Raw genomic sequence first — 19,168 nt, 5'->3', positions numbered from 1 at the left:
AAAAAATAGGAAAATATATTTATTTTTGGACCACTTAATCAGTATCATAAAATTCATACATCCAACTCCGAAACATGATCATCTCATTGAAGTGGCAAGCCGGCATTGAATGGTTATCTTGATTTTTATCATCAAAAACATCTCTCAAAATATTTTTGACACGTACAATGAGGGCTGGACGGGACTCTCTGAAATATAAAAAAATACTATTAGTGACAATGAATGCAATACTTATTCAACACACGTGAATTACTAGTAGTTCTGAATATACTTTGCGAGCATTAATTTGAGAATACAATATCCAACACCTTAAAAGTAACTAGATATAATACCCTTACAAGCTTATGAAAATGACTCATGCTGCTGCTCAACTTTTGCATGTGAATATTTTTTTTAATTTTCACACTTTCCTACTGAAATGTTGAACAAGACCATTACTCATACTCTTACCTATTTGAATATGTTGTTGGAGTCTCTTTACAAATGAAATAAGAAAAATTATTTTTTTACAAACCCATCAATTTACATATTTGTTCACCTCCCAATCTTGAACTTAATGTGCTTAGTCTGGACAACAAAGGGAATAACTGAACTAACACTATTGCTACCAGCGACACCACACCTGTTTTGGTTTAAACATACGTCTAAGAAGTTATCTACCACAAGAGTAGATATATTTATGGTCATTTTTCCTGGGTGAGCTGGCTACATATAAAACATCCAATAAGAGAAACTAATGTCTTTCACACCAATACTGTGTATCAGCACTAACACCCTGTAATGGGTTACTACCTACAGTAAGACCTTAGGTACACTATTTTCCACTTATTATTTTTTAGTTATATATATCCTTGGTCCCTTCTCATCCTGCTGTTCAATTCCTATAACTACATCTTGTCTGTACTTTTAAACAAACTTTTATTGAGCTTAAAATGAATCAGTTGTCTTGATTATGCTATACAGTATTATATTAATAAAATCAATTATATACTTACAAATTCTTATATTTCCTCATAAGTTTTACACTCTTGTCTCTCGTCAACATGCCTCCCAGGATGAATACAAAGATAAGACTCAAGTGGTTCTGAATAAGATGCTCAACAGCATCTAAGTTTAGAGCCATCATATCTTTTTCAGACAAAAGTGCAAATCTCTGAAGCTTTGGGCATTCCTCCAATGCTTTGAATATGTTTGTTCCTGGTGCCATGTAGTTCTGTTCAACTCTGAAATGAAAAATCAGTTTAGAAAACTGCACACCATCAAGCACGGGACCAGCTCTTTTGTTATACTAAGGTCCTTTTCCATTAGCAGAATAGAAAGCAATATCTGCTAACATTGCAGAGGCAAGTTGTAAAACAATTCAGTGCCAGCATCCTAGCAGTGAAGAAATATTTAAGAGACTTGAAAGGAAATACTGTATTCTTTTATAAAATTTCAATGTTGGTATACAGAAAGTTATAAAGGGTACATAAAAGTAGAATACAGTGCTCTATTTTCTGTGATTTTCTACATATCCAAACCACTTATTTATTTGAAGAACACCATACTCTCAACAGAAAAGATTTTTTGTGAGAAAACTAATCATCTTTGCTGCAATGTGTTTCACAAGTCACAAAAAGACACCAAGCTAAAACGTAAAAAGAACCCAAGTGTAGTTAAAAAGTAAGCAGTATAGTGTATGCAAAATAATTAAGAAATGGGGAAGGATGTCACAGAAAACAAAATCACATACAGGTACTCATGATAATATTCGGGCCTAAGGAGAATTCTCTACATTGAGTGTTGGCTTCCTGTCCCTAATACATAGTTCCTCGCTGGGTGAGCGGTTTCCATTCTCAGCTACCACTCTATTGGTCGTGAGTTCGAATCTCCGACCAGCCAGTGAAGAACAAGAGGAATTTGTTTCTGGTGATAGAAATTCATTTCTCGCTATAATGTGGTTCGGATTCCACAATAAGCTGTAGGTCCCGTTGCTAGGTAACCAATTGGTTCTTAGCCACGTAAAAATAAATCTAATCCTTCGGGCCAGCCCTAGGAGAGCTGTTAATCAGATCAGTGGTCTGGTTAAACTAAGATATACTTAACTTTGTCCCTAATACAGTACAGTATATGTAAATTTTGAAAAACTTAAAAGCACTGGGTTATTCTGAAATGGTTGAAAGTACTGGGTTTTTAGTGATGATAGTTTAAAATTATCAAACACCTATTTGAACTACACCTCTTTATGATCTCCCACTACCAGGCCTCCTGGCACCCTGATCTTCTCACACTTCGTGACTCGAGTCTTCCAAATAGGATGTGCTACATGTTTGTAGCCACTGTCCCAGAACACATAGCATTGGGGAGATTCTCTGTGCAATTAAAGAATCCCTTAAAGGGGAGTGGATTTACAAATGTATTTACAAATCTATATGAGGTAACACAAAATTACAGTACTACAAATATTATTGCAAATATTGTTTCTTTCCCTGTACGACCAACCTTTAAACTCTCTCATTCTGTTTCCCCTGGCTCTTATAAATCTCCTCCCTTCAAGACAGAGCCACTGCTTCCGTGAGGTTTAAGCTTTACTCTTCTTCCATCTCACTTCTTTTTGCTTTAATCAATTAAGATCAGCATTCTTAGATTACTGTACCTAGTGAACTGTTTCTTTCACACTACTGCTATACAGAATTCTCTTCTTGGTACTATTTTCCCCTGATCCTAAAATCTTCCACCTTTATAGATATGGTTATCTTGCTTACCAGACATCACTCCAATTTTGTCCCTTTCTACTTCAAGAATCTCATAACTCCCATCAGGCCAGTCTTACATTTGTCTGTGAAAATCACTAACCTTTGTATTTCGCCATTGCTTTCTCACCACCCCCAAGCCTTACAACCTTCCTCCAGTTTCATTTTTCCTACCTTTCATAAGCTTCCATTTTTCAGGATGCTGGTCTATTGCTTTCTTGTGTTAGAGCCAATTCTCTTTTCCTTTTCTTGTTTCTTCAGACCTGAGGCACATAAGAGCATTGGGTGGCTTGACCCTTGGCCTTTGCATAAAAAACATCTTTGATGGACAAAAAGGTTTTACAACTAATCATTCGTATATAAAAGAACCACTCAAAAAATCAGATATTTAAATTCCCTCTCTCAGTACATTAAAATATGACTTCAAATGCAACTTATAAGCTTGTAAACAGTACAAAGAAGAGTACAGAAATAAATAAGCACTTTTTGGATAAAAAATTACCTTAGATGAACTAAATTCTTGCAGAAAGGTAAAGCCTCTGCTAGCTGGGCTGTATAAACACACTTTCCAGAAGGTCCCAACCGCTTCAGGCGAAGGAATTCTAATTTAGTGCAACCTTTAGCAATCTGCAAATAATTCCAACTAAGTTATAAGAAAAAAGTTGAAAACAAACAACAGACTACAACAAAATTCCATATTCTGCTTAGCAACAAACAGCTCTTAACAAAACAGTAAAGCCTAAATATACTAACTTGAGTTGTTTTTCTATCTAATGTTAATTTTGAGTAATCACTAACCAAAAGTAGTGCAAATGAGAAATTTATAAAAATATATATGCAGTACATTATTTCTCAGTTATGAATGAGCAATATGTCAAAACAGGTTTTTGTTAAGTACGTTAATTTGCAAGGAGAAAAAAGAAAAAGTAACATTTACACTGTGGCTTTTAAAACTATATAAAAAACTAAATTTGCTAGAAAAAGATAACATCAAAGCATGCTTAGCCTCTCAAACAATAATTAAGGAATTCTACAAACCTCAATTAGGAAACTACCACTTGTGATAGGAATGCTGTCTAAGGTCAATTTGGTTAAACTTTCGAGCTTCTTCATGTTTGATAAACATTCCCACTGAACTTTCAATGGACTGCATGAAATCCTGAATAATAAAAAGAATACTATATATCAGTAGATAATAATGTTCAAGAGCACTGCTTCACCAAATCTGAATTTGAATTACAGTGCAAAATGCACAATACGAACAAATTTTTAATATAAATTATGTAATTTTTAACACAATATTAGAAAAAAATCCTACTACTTACAACAGCCTACCTTCCCGGTTTACTAATTTCTCCGGACACTTCAGTCCATGTTTAGAAAACGGTGGCAGACTGGTAAATGCATACAAGCAGGTATGCCTATATGACCTGGGATCCCCATACACTCAGCAGTCAGCCAGCTAATCACTTTTTGTATTAGCTCCGAGTAAAGCAAGATTGGGAGAAGACAGCTTGGATTGTAGGATTGGGAGACGACAGCTTGGATTGTAAGTGGCTGATATTCATTATTACATTTGTTTCATGATAAAGCTACAACTCATAGTGGCCTTAATTGTAATTTATATGGGATGGATCAAGTTACGACTAACTTAAGACTGGCTGAAAGAACACCAGAGCTCTGTTTTAGACCCAAGGGATTAGGGAGAAATCAAGTTCATGGTTCTACGAGTATGCACTGCCTTGTCAACTCACAAAATGAAAGGAAGACCATCCCTTTTTTCTTGTTGACATATGCCATCAGTGTCATGTTGTAACTTATCAGCACTACTGAGTGGTCCATCAACTGATCCTGAAATATTTTCAATATCAAGATGTACTGTTCACATTTTCAGAGTGTTACTGTGCAGGAGAAGGTTGTCTCTCATCCATGCACCTGAGGTGAATAAGCAATCATGGCATGTTTTTTGTATGATAACTATACTAGTAGTTTGTTTTCTCACAACATGCTTTCTGCTGCATCAAAGGTGCTTTTGTTTTTTGCTGCCATGTTTTATTATTGCAATCATGTATATTTTTATGGTAAATGACTGTTATGCTTGTCTGATTTGCCACTTCTCCAGTATTTTCATATTTACCGGTAGCTTGTTATAAAGTGTTTTCTACTATACCTAAGTTGCTTTTGTTTTCTCTTGTGATACTTGCATGAATTATCCAAGTTTGCCCTACTGTAGCTATATATTTCATAAACATTAAGAGTCTTACATATAAAGACAAAATTTGTCTTAACATTCCTTGCTGAAAGGTAGGGGAAGGTCTTACTGTACATGCCACTGAATATGGTATAAAATCCCTGAGGGACAAGCTAAACCAAGTTGAAAAAGGGAAAGATATTCTTCATTACAACCAAAGGAATAAGTTTGCTTACAATATCCCCCAAGAAAACGACAACTGCTGTAGCAAAAATCACTTTACTTGGCAGAGATCAAAATCGCTAAAATAACTGATGTGAGAAAATTCCACTGAAAGTGAAAATAAATGAGATGAATATGAAAATGATTAAATTTAATGAACCTGAAACAACCAAAAGTCTTGGGAAAAAGCCTAAGTAATGTTTTCGACGGCAGACACATGAAAAGCTTACTGCTGAGCACCCTGAAATCCCAGGTACACATGTGTACCTACCTGCATGTATCTACCTGTCTCATGGCATTTTGTTTACATTGACTGAAGACTGTGGCAATTTATAGACCATAAATATGAGCTATTATAAGAAGTATTTTCGCTGTTAGACAAACTCTCATGTTAAAGAAGTTTGATGCATAAGCTTATAAGAAAAAAGGTAATCAGCAAATAAAGTGAAATAAAAAATTTCTCTCACAACAATCTCTGAATATGTATCATTTGAGAATCCTCACTTTTCAAAGATTCAGTGCTTTGTATTTACTCCTGAAAAAAAAAAAGAGGACAATGTATATGTATAAGACATTCAGCATTTGTAACCAGCCAGATGGCAAAAACTAACCAGTAACTTACTCTTGATTGAATCCAATCTGAAGCATCTTTATTTTTGAACAGTTTTCAAAGACTTCATTAAATGCTGCTAACTCGACAGTGGCAGACTCCCTTGAGCCTACTCGTCTCCGTTTAAAACTAATGCAGTCAGTGTAATCAACCTCCTCCTCAAAAACCTGTCTCTTTTCTTTACTACGTATCTCTGAAAATCAAATGGCATTTATTCAGCATGAAATGAAAACTATCATTTATGAAAAGATTCTTAATGCAGTACTATGTTTTGTCACTATGTTAAAAAAATGTTTAATTTAAGCATAAATATATCTCATAAAGGTGAAGCAACTTCCATTGGTATTTCTAAATACTGATCTTGTACTATACATGCATAAGTATTCAAAAGTGCATACTTCAGTCAACACTTCCAGGTTCTTTCAGTTAACGGAATAGTGTATTTCTTTTTACTTTCCACATAAGAATTCTTTAAATATGACATTTTTAAAAAGAAAATTTGTCTTTTTAATACAAACCCACTGTCAAGGTGTTCCAGAACCTTGAGTATATTGTTATTTATACCTATTCTTAAAGTGTGCTTTATGACCACTGCCATCACTTGAGGCAAAATGGCAGCACGGTCACCAATCTTTCCTTCCACGGAAAACTCTTAGGTACAAATAAAAGGTAAGCAGTTATATGGCTGGGGTTAGATGTTCCCCACTGTGGTTTGAGACATATCATGCAAAATCTAGGCCATGCTAAGAAGTAAACTTTGAACATTTAAAAACAAACTGAAGAAAATAAAACAGGTAAATTTCACATTAAGTTAAAATTGAAAAGAGCACTTTGTGGATTAGCTGTGCACACCTACCACTTAAAGAAAGTTCAAACTGCTAAACTAGACCCCTACACCAATTACTGTATAATAAGTTTGTAACTAAGACTTCATAAAGATTCAAGCCGAGCAAAAAAAGAAGAATAAAATAAAAAAATTAAATACACTATGTGCACTCAAGGCCAGTGATTCTTTGCATAGGAAAAATCTATTGAGTTGGTAATTTTTATATGTTGCTTTTCAACATCAGCCTAAAATTATTATAAGAAATGACTAACTCTTAACTAACAAAAAACAGGCGAACATAACAGGTGCTCATATAAAAAAGTAACAGCAAACAGCAGTTCAACTATGGAAAACATGTTTAAAGCCCAGAGGACTAAGCTTATATATAATTATGAAAAAAATCATCATCAAAACACAGAGATGAAGGATAAATACAGTACTGTATAAGCTTAAACAATGAAAAAAGGCAAAATCAATTACAGAAAACTAAGAACTGGTCACGTTCTAGGGAGCAAAGCTAAAATGGCTGATCAGTCTGGCTGACATGTTTGGAATTGTCATTCTTTCGGTAGACAGACTTGGGAGCCCTGATTTGCAGACAACCAAGCCAAGTTCTTGTTCTGACAATGTCTGGAAAAGGGAGCTGAAAACTTTTGAGGCATTTGTAAAGTGATGGGTTCTTAGTGCCAAAACAACTCTTAAAATGTAAAAATGAACAAAATCAAAACTGTTAAACCTTAAACATCACCAACATCTAAATTATCTTTCTAACAATAAAGAACTGGTCAAAATATTCACTGCTACATGATTCCAAGATTATTTTCTAATTATAAACCTTAGCCAAATTAATATATGTAATGGAAATGGAATATAAGCTTAATATTAACTCACCAATCAGTGCACAAACAGGTACTGACAAATGGGTTAAATTATGAAACTGTGCAATGCCTGATGCAATTTTGGGCGGTCCTTGCAATGGCTGACAGTGCAGGCTTAGTTTCTCAATATCAGGTAATTTCTCAAAAACCTTAGTAATATCCTGAAAAGGATGAAAAAGACTGAAAATGGGATCCATAATGAAGTGTCACTTAAGCATACAAATGAAAATGGCTGACACATCAAAATTAAGTAAAACCATATGACCTGTCTAATAATTGAATTTGTAATTCAACTTCAATTAGAAAAGAGTGAATGGAACACAAGAAAAGTAAAAGGAGGCATCTGTGATTCATGTTAAAGGGAAGCTGCACAGAGCCTTTGGTACTCAGTACATTGTACCACAAAGGAAACTCTAGGCAAGATCCTTCAACTGGGAGGTTTTGTAACTTTCTAAAAGTCTCAGATATTTCTGATTTTTTCTCCACTTAATTTAATCATGCTATAATACCTAATAAAGCATATAATATTAAAAAATTAGAATACACTTAAAAAACCTTGGGTACTTAGATATTCTAATGTCTTTTCCAGCCTCTTAATACCAAATCTCTCCACCAGTTCCTCATTTGTAATATGATCTCACCGTAATTTGGTCATGAATCTTAGCACTAACAAAGATAATACATCAAGAAATGGAAGCAGATAGATCTATCCTAGCATGTTTGTCATTCTGTCACTCTCATAATATGCCAAGTACATAGAGGATATTCTCATTACCCTACAGAGAAATTCATCTGTATCTCCAGAGAACCAAGGGTTTTGGGAAAGGCACTTACACTTCTCTTGTCCACAGGGTATATAAGGAAGACAGAAACCTGCATTACCATGAGATCAAAGTTCTTTCAGCTTCCCAACTCTTAATCTTAATGTCAATGTAGTTTCACAGCATGTACATGGAGGTGCCAAACTACTTTTGCAAGCTTCTATCTCAGGACTGCATTACACAGGTTGCTACAGTAATGCTCATGAATCCCACGGTTGCAGTGAGACCAGTGGTCCCTGCTTCAGGAGAGCTTCCTGAATCTGCAGCGTCTCCATCTCCACTGACTTAACCATCCTCTTTTGTCCATTATGGCATTCTCATAGGCACAATTTTGAGACAGGTCTTCTAATATGCAGCATTCCCTGACAGAAGTGAGGCATTAGGTGGCACATTAACTCAAGAGTATGTAAATTTCAAATCTACTGGAGTCGCTTTTGTATAACAAGGGTTTTGGCTCATAACTCCCAATATATCTTTGAAAGATGGATTCTGATGCTTATGATCAGTCCTTAGGAACTTTCAGGCACTACAACTGGTTTCAATCACCAAATCCATGTTTTTAGTAGCTCGATGCTTCCAAACCACACTGAGATTTAGGATAATGAGTACTGTATTAAGTTTGCTGTGTAACATATTAAATTGTTTTAAGCCATAATAATTTTCTTAATATACAGCCATTACACCCTCTTCAAAGTTATGACCTACATGACTTACAACCATCAATGCATGTAAACAAAGAAAAAAAAGTGGGCCTTGGCTCGAGTAAGGATTTAGAGCTACTAAAAAGTTCAAAATACCCTAGACTATTCAGTATTAAGGCTAAAGTGTAAAAAATATGGTAAAATCACTTGAGTAAAAGTAAAAACAGCTAGCTAAAAAGAACTTGACTATTAGCAGTAACATCTGAAAAACACTGTTAGTTAAAAACCACTTGATTACAAATAGTGAAATTTTTTGTTTTCATTTGATGTTGCCACATAATTATTATTGTGCCTGATTTTAAAAAATGTGAGAGCATGAGGATCATAGACAGTCGGTCTCGCAGAGGCAAGGAACATGATACTCAAGTTCTCTCTCTCTCTCTCTCTCTCTCTGTCACATAAACTAACAATTTTCTACTTGTTTTTAAAGTAAATTGTACTGTATTGAATATATATTCATTTTACCATTAAGATATGACTAGTCAGTCAAAACAGAAATTAGATGTACATCAGAGGAACTGCTTTATTTATAAAGTGAGTTCCCATCTCCCAGTCCTACTTTTTCTCACAACTCATGGAAAGACATCTTGAATGATAATTTTCAAGGTTGCCTACGACATAAGAGATCTGCCATAGGCATTACTACCAGCTAACTACTCTGTTTTAAGAGGGACTGACATATATGAGATAATTTTGTGTGCACAAAAGTGGCTAATAATAAACAATGGGTTTATATGAAAATATTCTTTAAAAAATATTAATTTTACTTTTGATTAAACTTACATTGTTATATTTATTTCTCTTACCCACAACTATTATTGTATAGTAAGAGGTGCTTCAATGGCTAATGAAAATAAGGCATTTAAATCAATGCTTCGCTAAATAAATATAACTTTGTAGGATGTTTTCCTTGAGTACATTGCTACAGAAATTAATAATTAAAAATGAAGCCACATCCTCAGTCCAGAAAATTATCAAAATTTACTGAGATTTCTTTACAAGCATAAATGAATGAAAAAATATCCATACGCACTCACAGAGAATGAAAAATATGATTTTACACATAAAAAGTGTGACACAAAATTACAAGTTTTTAGGTTTTCTTAAAAAAGTGTGACAAAATTACAAGCTTTTAGGTTTTTCTGAAAAAAGTGTGACACAAAATTACAAGCTTTTAGGCCTTCTGAAAATAATAAAATAAAAAATACTAAAGCCTAAAACCTGACACAGATAAAATGGACAACTTAGAAAATGACAAAATACTAAAACAAATGTCTCACTGACTTACAAGAGCTATGTTGAGCCCAAAAAGAACATTCAAACTTTGAAGATTTGGGCAAGAAGTTACAATGCTTGTTAAATTAATTGTAACAGCAGCAGCTCCTACAACCATTAGTTCTCTGATGTTAGGAAGAACCCCAAGGCTTTTGATCTTTTCAAATGAATCTAATGTTAGACCTAAATACAACCTGGAACACTTGGAAAATATTTCACCACCTGGAATAAAGAAATTTGTTTAAAAAATTTGCTAAATGTATCTAAAGTATGCATTGTCTGACTATTCAATTTCCTTCCATATGAAAACAAATTTCTAAAAAAAATAGTTATTTTAAAATTATCAACCAAGATCAATATAAACCCACACATCTCACTTGTCAAAATGTTCCAGAAGATTAACACTTCAAAGGTGTAAGAACCTTGGCCTCACTCAGTATTTAGTAAACTTGTACAGTAGGTCTGTTAAGTCCTAACTGTCAAAGCTGAGCTGTGACTAGTTAATTTCCAAGCATGAAGGTGTAGAATATTTTCTTCCCACAATTGCAAATCTGGTTCCAGTCTTTCAAACTCTTCTCCCTTGCTTCTTAACTTACCTCCTTATCTCTGCATGCCTCTATCCTTTTCCCTGCCTGTCCTTCACCAAACTTTTATGGCTCTCATTGCTTCAGTTTCTCTTTGTAAATCTTTTACTCCACAACCATGAATCTCACCCCATCTCCTTCCCAGATGTAATACTACAAACCTGTCTTTTATATGCCTTCTTTCAGTAGTTTTCGCTTAATTTTTGGTTCTACATTTGCTGACTCTTTGTGCTATCCCCTCTATTCTTTACCTCTTCATTCTTCAGTTACATGTTTTTATTCTTTTGACTGTTTCTTCAGTTTCATTGTTTCCAAATGTACGTGGGCTACAAGAATAAGTTTCAAAATGGATTTATTAATTTGAAGAAATTCAGGCTGTCCAACAAAACTCAATAAAACAGTGAAATTCAGGCTGTCCAATAAAACTTAATAAAACAGTGAAAAGGGGGAGTTTAAGTGGTTGAGCAGCAAGATAAAGATATCCAGAAGATAAAAGAGATGAAGCACAAGAATCTAAAGGCGAAACAGGGAGAAGCCGCCCCCTCCCCACCCTGCACAAGAAGTGATAGCCAGAGATTGGATAGCAAGACTGAAGAGAGGAAGTAAGAAAGGAGGTAGGGTAAAAAGCTAAAATGTGGGTGCAGCTGGGGGCCCAAGGGATGCTGAAAATATCCTTTAGTAATGCTTGAAGTGCACCATGTAAGGTGCACTGACGTTATTATCCCCCTACAGGACTCTCAAAATGGATGAAATACAGTACAGTGAACACCCCGTATTCGCGGGGGATGCGTCCCACACCCCCCCACAAATAGCCAAAATCTGCGAATACTTAAAACCACTCTAAAAACACTTACAACTGCCCATTTTGATAGTTTAAACACATAAAAACCCTGTAAAAATGCATATACCTGAGTATTTTAATAGTTTTATCACAAAAAGTGCATTTATTCATGAAAATTATACGAAAATACAGTAATTAGTGAATATTTCTCAGTGAAAAATACCGCGAATGGGCGAATTTTCCGCAAATAATGGCTAGATATGTTCCACAGAGAAACCTGCGGATGTGTGAGTCCGTGAATCATGAGAACGCGAATACTGGGGTTTACTGTACTACTAATAAAATTTTCAATTACAAAATTTTGTTCTGGGTTACATACCTATTCCTATTTCAGAAATCCATAATTCCTTCTCATGAGCACTGAAACATCTCCAGTCAATAATTTAGTCTTAATTCTTCTTGGAAAAGGATACTATGTTTCCCACATGAAACAATAATTGCTATTCCAGTCAAATTTATTACTAGATACGCAATCAAATGCTAAACTTGCTTGAAGGAGTATAATGCTACTATGTATATAATTTAATGCATACACTTGATATAAAAACAAAATGCATAATCCTTAAATAAATCAGTGTTTGATAAAATAGCTTTGTTTGACAGTACTCACTTATAAGTTCCATATTTGCTGCTGGGTATCGATTGTTGATCCAACAAATCTTCCAGTCCACAGGTTTCTTCTGTTTATCATCTCCACCTTTTTCCTCATTCTCGTCACTCTTGGCTCCAGAGAGAATACCCCTACAAAGGTCTTCAGCATCTTAGAACATGAATAAAAGTAGTGGAAGAACATACGGAACATACATATCAAACATTAAAATCTTAAACTTTTTTAGTACAATACCCTTCAATTTATATAAAGAAGTGTACTGTACACACCCAATCTGAGATGCTTGCTCCACTAAATATAAAACACATTAAAAAATGCCAACAAAATCTTAAGATCTCACTGCATAAATGCTTTACATTTATAAAGTGTCTTTTTAACAGAACATTTATGTCATCTTTTTAACATCATTTTTCAATACAAACACACTACCTGTGGTTACCTCAATGTCATTGTCAACAGATCACAGACACTCAAGTCCCTGTTTACAAGAGATAAAGGAAGAAAGTGGCAGTCAGCCAGTAGCCTCATCATAAGAAAAGCATGGAGTGCAGTATATCCCATCTTATAAAATTTATGCTACAGATCATACTTTCTGACAATAACTACCCAGTGTTTTAGACGATTTGTTTATTTGTTCTCCTTCAAATTTTTCCTTGCAACTAAAATACAAATGCTGAACATGAATATTAACTCAGAGACTATTCTTGAGGCTCAACCCCAATGGGAGTCTAGAAATGTGTCTCAAATATTCTGGTGAAGCTATGTTGCAATAATTAAAAGTGAGGATTTGACCACAAAAGTAAACAATTTCTCTGGATACAAGGACATGTAAAAACTAAACAAGGAACAATAATCATAATGAACAACATTAAGTATGAATACAATTCAAGAACTATTCAGTTTTCATGATAATAACTATGAATTTTGTTACATATATAATGATAACTAGGCAGGTAAATTATTCCATAAGTACGTCCACTGAAAAATCAATTGTAAGAACTTTATATATATAATAACCAAGAGTTGTTATTTCATGATTACAAACCAGACAAATAAAATTAGAATGTTGTCTCTTCCTACTATAAGAAAGTACTTAGAATATGTAGTGTGCAGTAAAGTGGTTTCAACATTCAAAAATCTATCATTTATATTCCAGGAATGGATCATATAAAACTCACCCAAGATATGGAATGGGAAACATAACATCTTCTAAATCCACAACAAGCTTCTCAAGATACGGAAGTCTGAAGTTCCACTTGTCTTGATCTGAAAGGAATTTAATCATACACTGATAAGCTTACATGAAACTTATACAAGACACAAAATACCACATTAAACAAAATATCTGTCAAAAGTAAAAATCGTAACATGGAAATTTATCTTTAACTGAAGCTTCTAATTTCAAAAAAACAAAAGTAATCTTTTCACACAAACCCACTAAGCAACCATCACTGTACAACTGATCACTTATCCAACTTAAAGTCTCTACCCAATGACCCACTTACTGCTTTTATGATCATGATGCTTAAGGTTTAAATTTGTACATCATAAATATACAGTAGGAACTTTGTATCATGTGGTTTATGTATAACTCCTCCTTATCTTAGGCAGATGAGTAACTAACTAACTCTCTCTCTCTCTCTCTCTCTCTCTCTCTCGCCATTGTATTACTACATTAGGTGTAAACCCTACTTGCCACTGTACAGCAAATGTAACATTCTTCCACTCAGAAAAGAGAGGCAATGTAATGAGTGGTGAAATATGAGAGACGCTATATTGCATAACAATTACACCATCTTGGTTGTGCACACATCCCAAACTAGCTATTTATAGTAAAAACATTAACAAAGCAATAACATATAAATATATACAAGTATATACATACTTTTATACTAAACAAAACAATAAATATAAAATGAGAGAGAGAGAGAGAGAGAGAGAGAGAGAGAGAGAGAGAGAGAGAGAGAGAGAGAGAGAGAGAGAGAGAGAGAGAGAGAGAGAGAGAGAGAGAGGCAGCGGGATGAACAGTGAAATACAACCGAGGAATCATTTTGTGTCTTAGGTTACACACACACACATCTAGCCCAGTACACACCACAAACATGCCTATTTCAATAAAGACCTCAGCACAGCAGTCTCCCTCAGAATGGTTGGTCCATATAGGCTACTTATCCATTCTATCTGTACATACAGTATTCTTAAAAATAAAATTAATATCTTAAAAATACCAAAGATGAACACGACTTCAAGTGTCTTCTTTTCTAACATGAATTGTAAACCAGAATACAACATCAACTTCCTAGTTCCTCATTGGGCGAGTGGGTTCCGTTCTCAGCTAGCATGCTGCTGGCCTAGCGTTCGAATCTCTGACCAGCCAATGAAGAATAAGAGGAGTTTATTTCTGGTGACAGAAATTCATTTCTCGCTAAAATGTGGTTCGGATTCCACAATAAGCTGTAGGTCCCGTTGCTAGGTATCCAATTGGTTCTTAGCTGCATAAAATAAGTCTAATCCTTCAGGCTAGCCCAAGGAGAGCTGTTAATCAGCTCAGTGGTCTGGTTAAACTAAGGTATACTTAACTCTGACATTAACTTCCACCCTATGATTCCATCATTGATCTCCCGTATTAAAAATGCAAGCACTTTTCTCTTGAAAGTATATACCCTACACTGCTTTTATGTAGTCATTAATGTCAGTTACAAGTGCAAAACCAAAAAAGTATAGTGCACATACTGCATAACTCTACACAAAACTTCACCACAAATTATTGATGCAAAACAGGGAGAAAAACTTACTTTCAGAATGACTGCTAGCTGATACACAGAATCTCCTTGAATGATGGCCAGTGATAACCAATCTTCTCAAAGCATGACAACGCATTAAGAAAACCATAAAATGAGCAAAATTAAAATTAACCAGGGCTCGTACAGAGTGCATATTCTTTATGACATTTTGAACCTCATCAATTTTGTCAACTGTTTCCTTCCATTTATTAAGAGGAACTGGCACTGCATCTTCAGGCCAACAGATAGACAAGTCTTCAATCTGTTAATGTAAAAACAAGAATATTATCAGTATTTGTCACTCTCTAAATATTTACTTTTATCTCAGTAATTCCATGAATTCAATCAACATAATCATGTGTCTGTAGTACAGGTATGAAATGACTGTAAAATATCCATTACCTTGGGGCATGCTTTCAGTATTGCTTCAAACTGCACAAATGTCAGGGGAACTGCATTCATCTGCAGGGACTGAAGATTCTTCAACTTCACAATAAAATTGGAAGCTTTTATCCAATAACAATTGGATAAATTCAAAGTGGAAATGTGAAGACATCTTTTTCGAGGAATTAGGAATGCCTTGAGATCTTCTGTCGTGAATGTATATGCTTTACTGAAATCTAGTTCCCTGTGGAAAGAAGCACTTAATTACAAAGTAATCTGACTTGACTCAAACTAGAATTTGAATTGATGTCTTTTAACTAAAAAATACATACACACAATAATATTCACCAGTGAAGTTACTGTTAGTACTATGCTAAAACTATAAATTAAAGTGAAATTACATACTTGTGGCAAAATACAAAATTTTACATAATATTTTTACGCAATATACAGATTTTTTATCACATCCACCAATAAAGTTGGCAGGTGGTAATAATTTCATCCATACCTGTTTGTGTTATAAAAATATTTTCAGAATGACTATAGTAAATGGGTTTTTGTGGAACTCAGTGTGTTCCCCTGCCTGGTAAGGACCCGAAGCTCCAAATGAGGTTTTGGTTAGGCCCTAATCCTATTTATATCAAATTACTATGCCCTAAGTTGGGGGGGCTTGTCCCAGGGGGCGACATACACCAGCCGCGTAAGGACCCAGCACCTTAGGTTAGGTTAAACATCTCTTAAACAACTCATTTGCTAATGAAATGAATGCCGGATGTTTAAAGGTAGAACTATGGCATAACTGCGCAAGGGCTATTACCTTGGAAATTGAGTTTTTCTATAGTATTTTGGTTGCTTATCAAGAATTTACTGTTTTTTTGGCAGTCGATTATAATTAACCTGTAATTAACCACAGAACTGATATGTTATTGTATGCTGGCCATCTGGAATGCTACTGCATATATGCAGTATTATTGGGGAACTTTTGGTAAAAAGGGGAGCTCTGCTCCCCAGCTAAAAAACACAGCTTACTAGGTTAGGTTAGGTTAGTATAGTTCCAGTAAAACTAAGCATTAGCTCAGCATCGGGTATTTCCTTTAAAACTGACTTTTCCTGAAGTATTTAGGTTGTTTATCAAGAGTTTACCATTATTTTCTGTTGGTTAACTGTAATTAACCTGAGAACTAGTTCTGTTTCTGTATGCTGGCCATCCTGGAATGCCATTGTGCATGTGCAGTGTTATGGGGGAACTTTTGGTAAAATGTGATTTCCTCTAGTGGGGAGTCAGCCCCCTGGGCTAGGTAACACAGCCTACTAGGTTAGGTTAGCTTAGGGTACGTTAAGTTAGTATGGTTCCTTTTATATTAGGTTTCCTTAGCCAGTCCCTTCTTGAACTTAGGGCCTCCATATGCCTTGCGTGTGCACGGAACCATTCCAGGGTGGCCATTATAACAACATGTCCGTTCTCTCTTCCTGTGTTTTACCCCACCCAAAACCTCCCATGGTAGAACTATATAGTAGCTCCACGGCGGTGACTGCCTTCTAACTCAACTTTTTCTATGGTTTTTGTTTGCTAATTATAAATTTACCTTAATTTTTTGCACTCAAGTGCAATTAACCTGTAATTAATCCCTGAAGTCCATCCAACAAGGGGTTTCCATACACGATCTTCACAAGACAGGGCACGGGTACGTCTGTTTCGAACAGTTCGTATCCCATCTGGCAAGTGCAATAACTTGTTAACGTATGGGTAACCAACCCCCCCGGGCCAGTACTAAACATGGCGAAGGGACATTCCATTTGGCCGACAACAAACAGATGCACCGCCAGTATCAGAACCAGTTGAAAAGGTGAAAACAGGCGCGGAGCTAATATATAGAATTACCCCTTTTATATTAGGTTTCCTTAGCCAGTCCCTTCTTGAACTTTGGGCTTCCATATACCCTGCGTATGCACGGAACCATTCCAGGGTGACCATCATAATACGTCCCTGTGTTTTACCCAACCCAAAACCTCCCGTTCCCAAAGGGTCCCCGATAAAGATGTGGGGTTAATAATAACTGACCGCCAATAAACAACGCCACCTCCTTCATCAGCAACACTAAAAGTATGAGAACAATCAATTTCCAAGGTAATAACCTAATCCGTAGGAAGCTGTTCCATAGTTTTACCTGTTCAAACACAAAAGAACAACATTTTCAATCCTAAAATGCTATTTTGGTTTAAAATAAAAATGTACTGTACTTTCATGCTGAATTCGACTATAGGCAACTTTCTTTAGTAGCCTACCGTCGGCCACGTCAAAAGTGTGAGAATACTTTTCTTACCTCACTACTTCTCTGTCGGAAACCAATCTGGTGAAAAAGTTACACGTGAGCGATATACGAAACAAATCTTCGACGGGTAAATAGCCCAAAATCTTTAAAATGATCTCCTCAGCTAGATGGGTGATGTGTAGGCCCGTGTCGGGATCTGCCATTGTTGACAGTTTACCGTACGGCCTTATTTGTTTACCAGTGCTTGTAGTAGTAATGGTAGTAGTGATAGTAGCGAGCTACCCGGATGAGTCACGCGGGCAATGTGATGTCTTTGTAACCCCTCTTCTTCAAATTTGCGCATTTAGCTCTCTTCGATAGCTTTTCGTTCACATCTTATGTAGAATTGTTCTGCTATTCCATAAATATTATCTTTATGAAGCAGTAAGATCAATAACTTTGCTTATGACTTTTTTGAGAGCTAAAGTACAGCCTTTTCTATTCCACTTCACTTATTCTTGGAAAAAATGAAAAATGTTCTCTTCTGCAATTTCAGAAAGTGGTAATTTGTTTTCCCGCCTATGTGCAGTTTTTAGTGTTTAGCAGCTGCAGTGGGTTTGCGCCCCTATCCTCCTGATATTCTGATCATCTGCTATATATCTGGAACTAGCGATGCGCATAAGGCCCCATTATAAAGTAAATGATTGTTTCTACCTTATGATTGAAGGGATTTGCTTCAAATTTTAGCCATTTATTTTACAACTAATACTGAAAATTCCCTCGTGTTAATTCTTGCTTAAAATCTTTGCATTTCAATTACGTTTGTTTCAATAACTTTCACAGCCAAAGCTTATGAATTGACACTTAACTTCAGAGTCATCTTGTGGTTTAGGTTTAAGAATAAAGTTTGAAAAAAGTTGTTCACTTTCATTTGTTCCTGGGCATCCTCCATTCCACTTCATGAGGTATTAAACTGGAGTTGATATTGCTGACCTAAAACAAAGGATTTTTTAAAAGTAATGCATTCACCAGATCGATATGTTTTAATGGTTAACCAAGAAAATCATTTTAAATTAATCTAAATGAAAGAGAAATAAAGTCTAAGAAACTACAAACAGGTTGGAATTAAATGATCCTAAGTATGAGGTGAAGTCGCAGCAAAAGCATTTTTCATAGTTTTTTAATTAAATTGCAGTTGCAGCGTTATACCTTCTCATTTTTGTCAGTGGATTGTGGTAGATTCTAGCACAAGCCAAGCCTAGGTAAAAGTCACGTTTGTGTCAAGGCTCACAGTATATCTCTCGTTTTAACACATAATTCGGAGGCTGGTGCAACCAGCTCTTTGCAATATTATTACGCAACCTTAGGATAACCCTTGTTTATCACAAAACGTGTGTGTGTGTGTGTGTGTGTGTGTGTGTGTGTGAGCGCTTGCCTCTTTCTTTCCATTTTTTGCTT

General features: G+C 35.4%; 1 protein-coding gene across 1 annotated transcript; it reads right to left on the bottom strand.

Moving 5' to 3' along the window:
* Position 1: 1 nt before the first annotated feature.
* LOC136853554 (F-box/LRR-repeat protein 18-like) lies at positions 2-18,001 on the bottom strand. Its single transcript, XM_067129272.1, has 12 exons — positions 17,783-18,001; positions 15,477-15,702; positions 15,087-15,336; positions 13,470-13,557; positions 12,292-12,422; positions 10,270-10,478; positions 7,473-7,620; positions 5,768-5,948; positions 3,771-3,891; positions 3,235-3,359; positions 996-1,223; positions 2-188 (listed from the first exon to the last, which is right to left on the bottom strand). The coding sequence occupies exons 1-12, from the start codon at positions 17,932-17,934 to the stop codon at positions 35-37; spliced, it is 2,013 nt and encodes a 670-aa protein (XP_066985373.1). The 5' UTR covers positions 17,935-18,001; the 3' UTR covers positions 2-34.
* Positions 18,002-19,168: the final 1,167 nt, after the last annotated feature.

This window comes from Macrobrachium rosenbergii, chromosome 27 (assembly GCF_040412425.1).
Source record: "Macrobrachium rosenbergii isolate ZJJX-2024 chromosome 27, ASM4041242v1, whole genome shotgun sequence".
NCBI lineage: Eukaryota > Metazoa > Arthropoda > Malacostraca > Decapoda > Palaemonidae > Macrobrachium > Macrobrachium rosenbergii.
The sequence above is the reverse complement of the archived record's forward strand: the minus strand, read 5'-3'. Positions and strand labels throughout refer to the sequence as shown.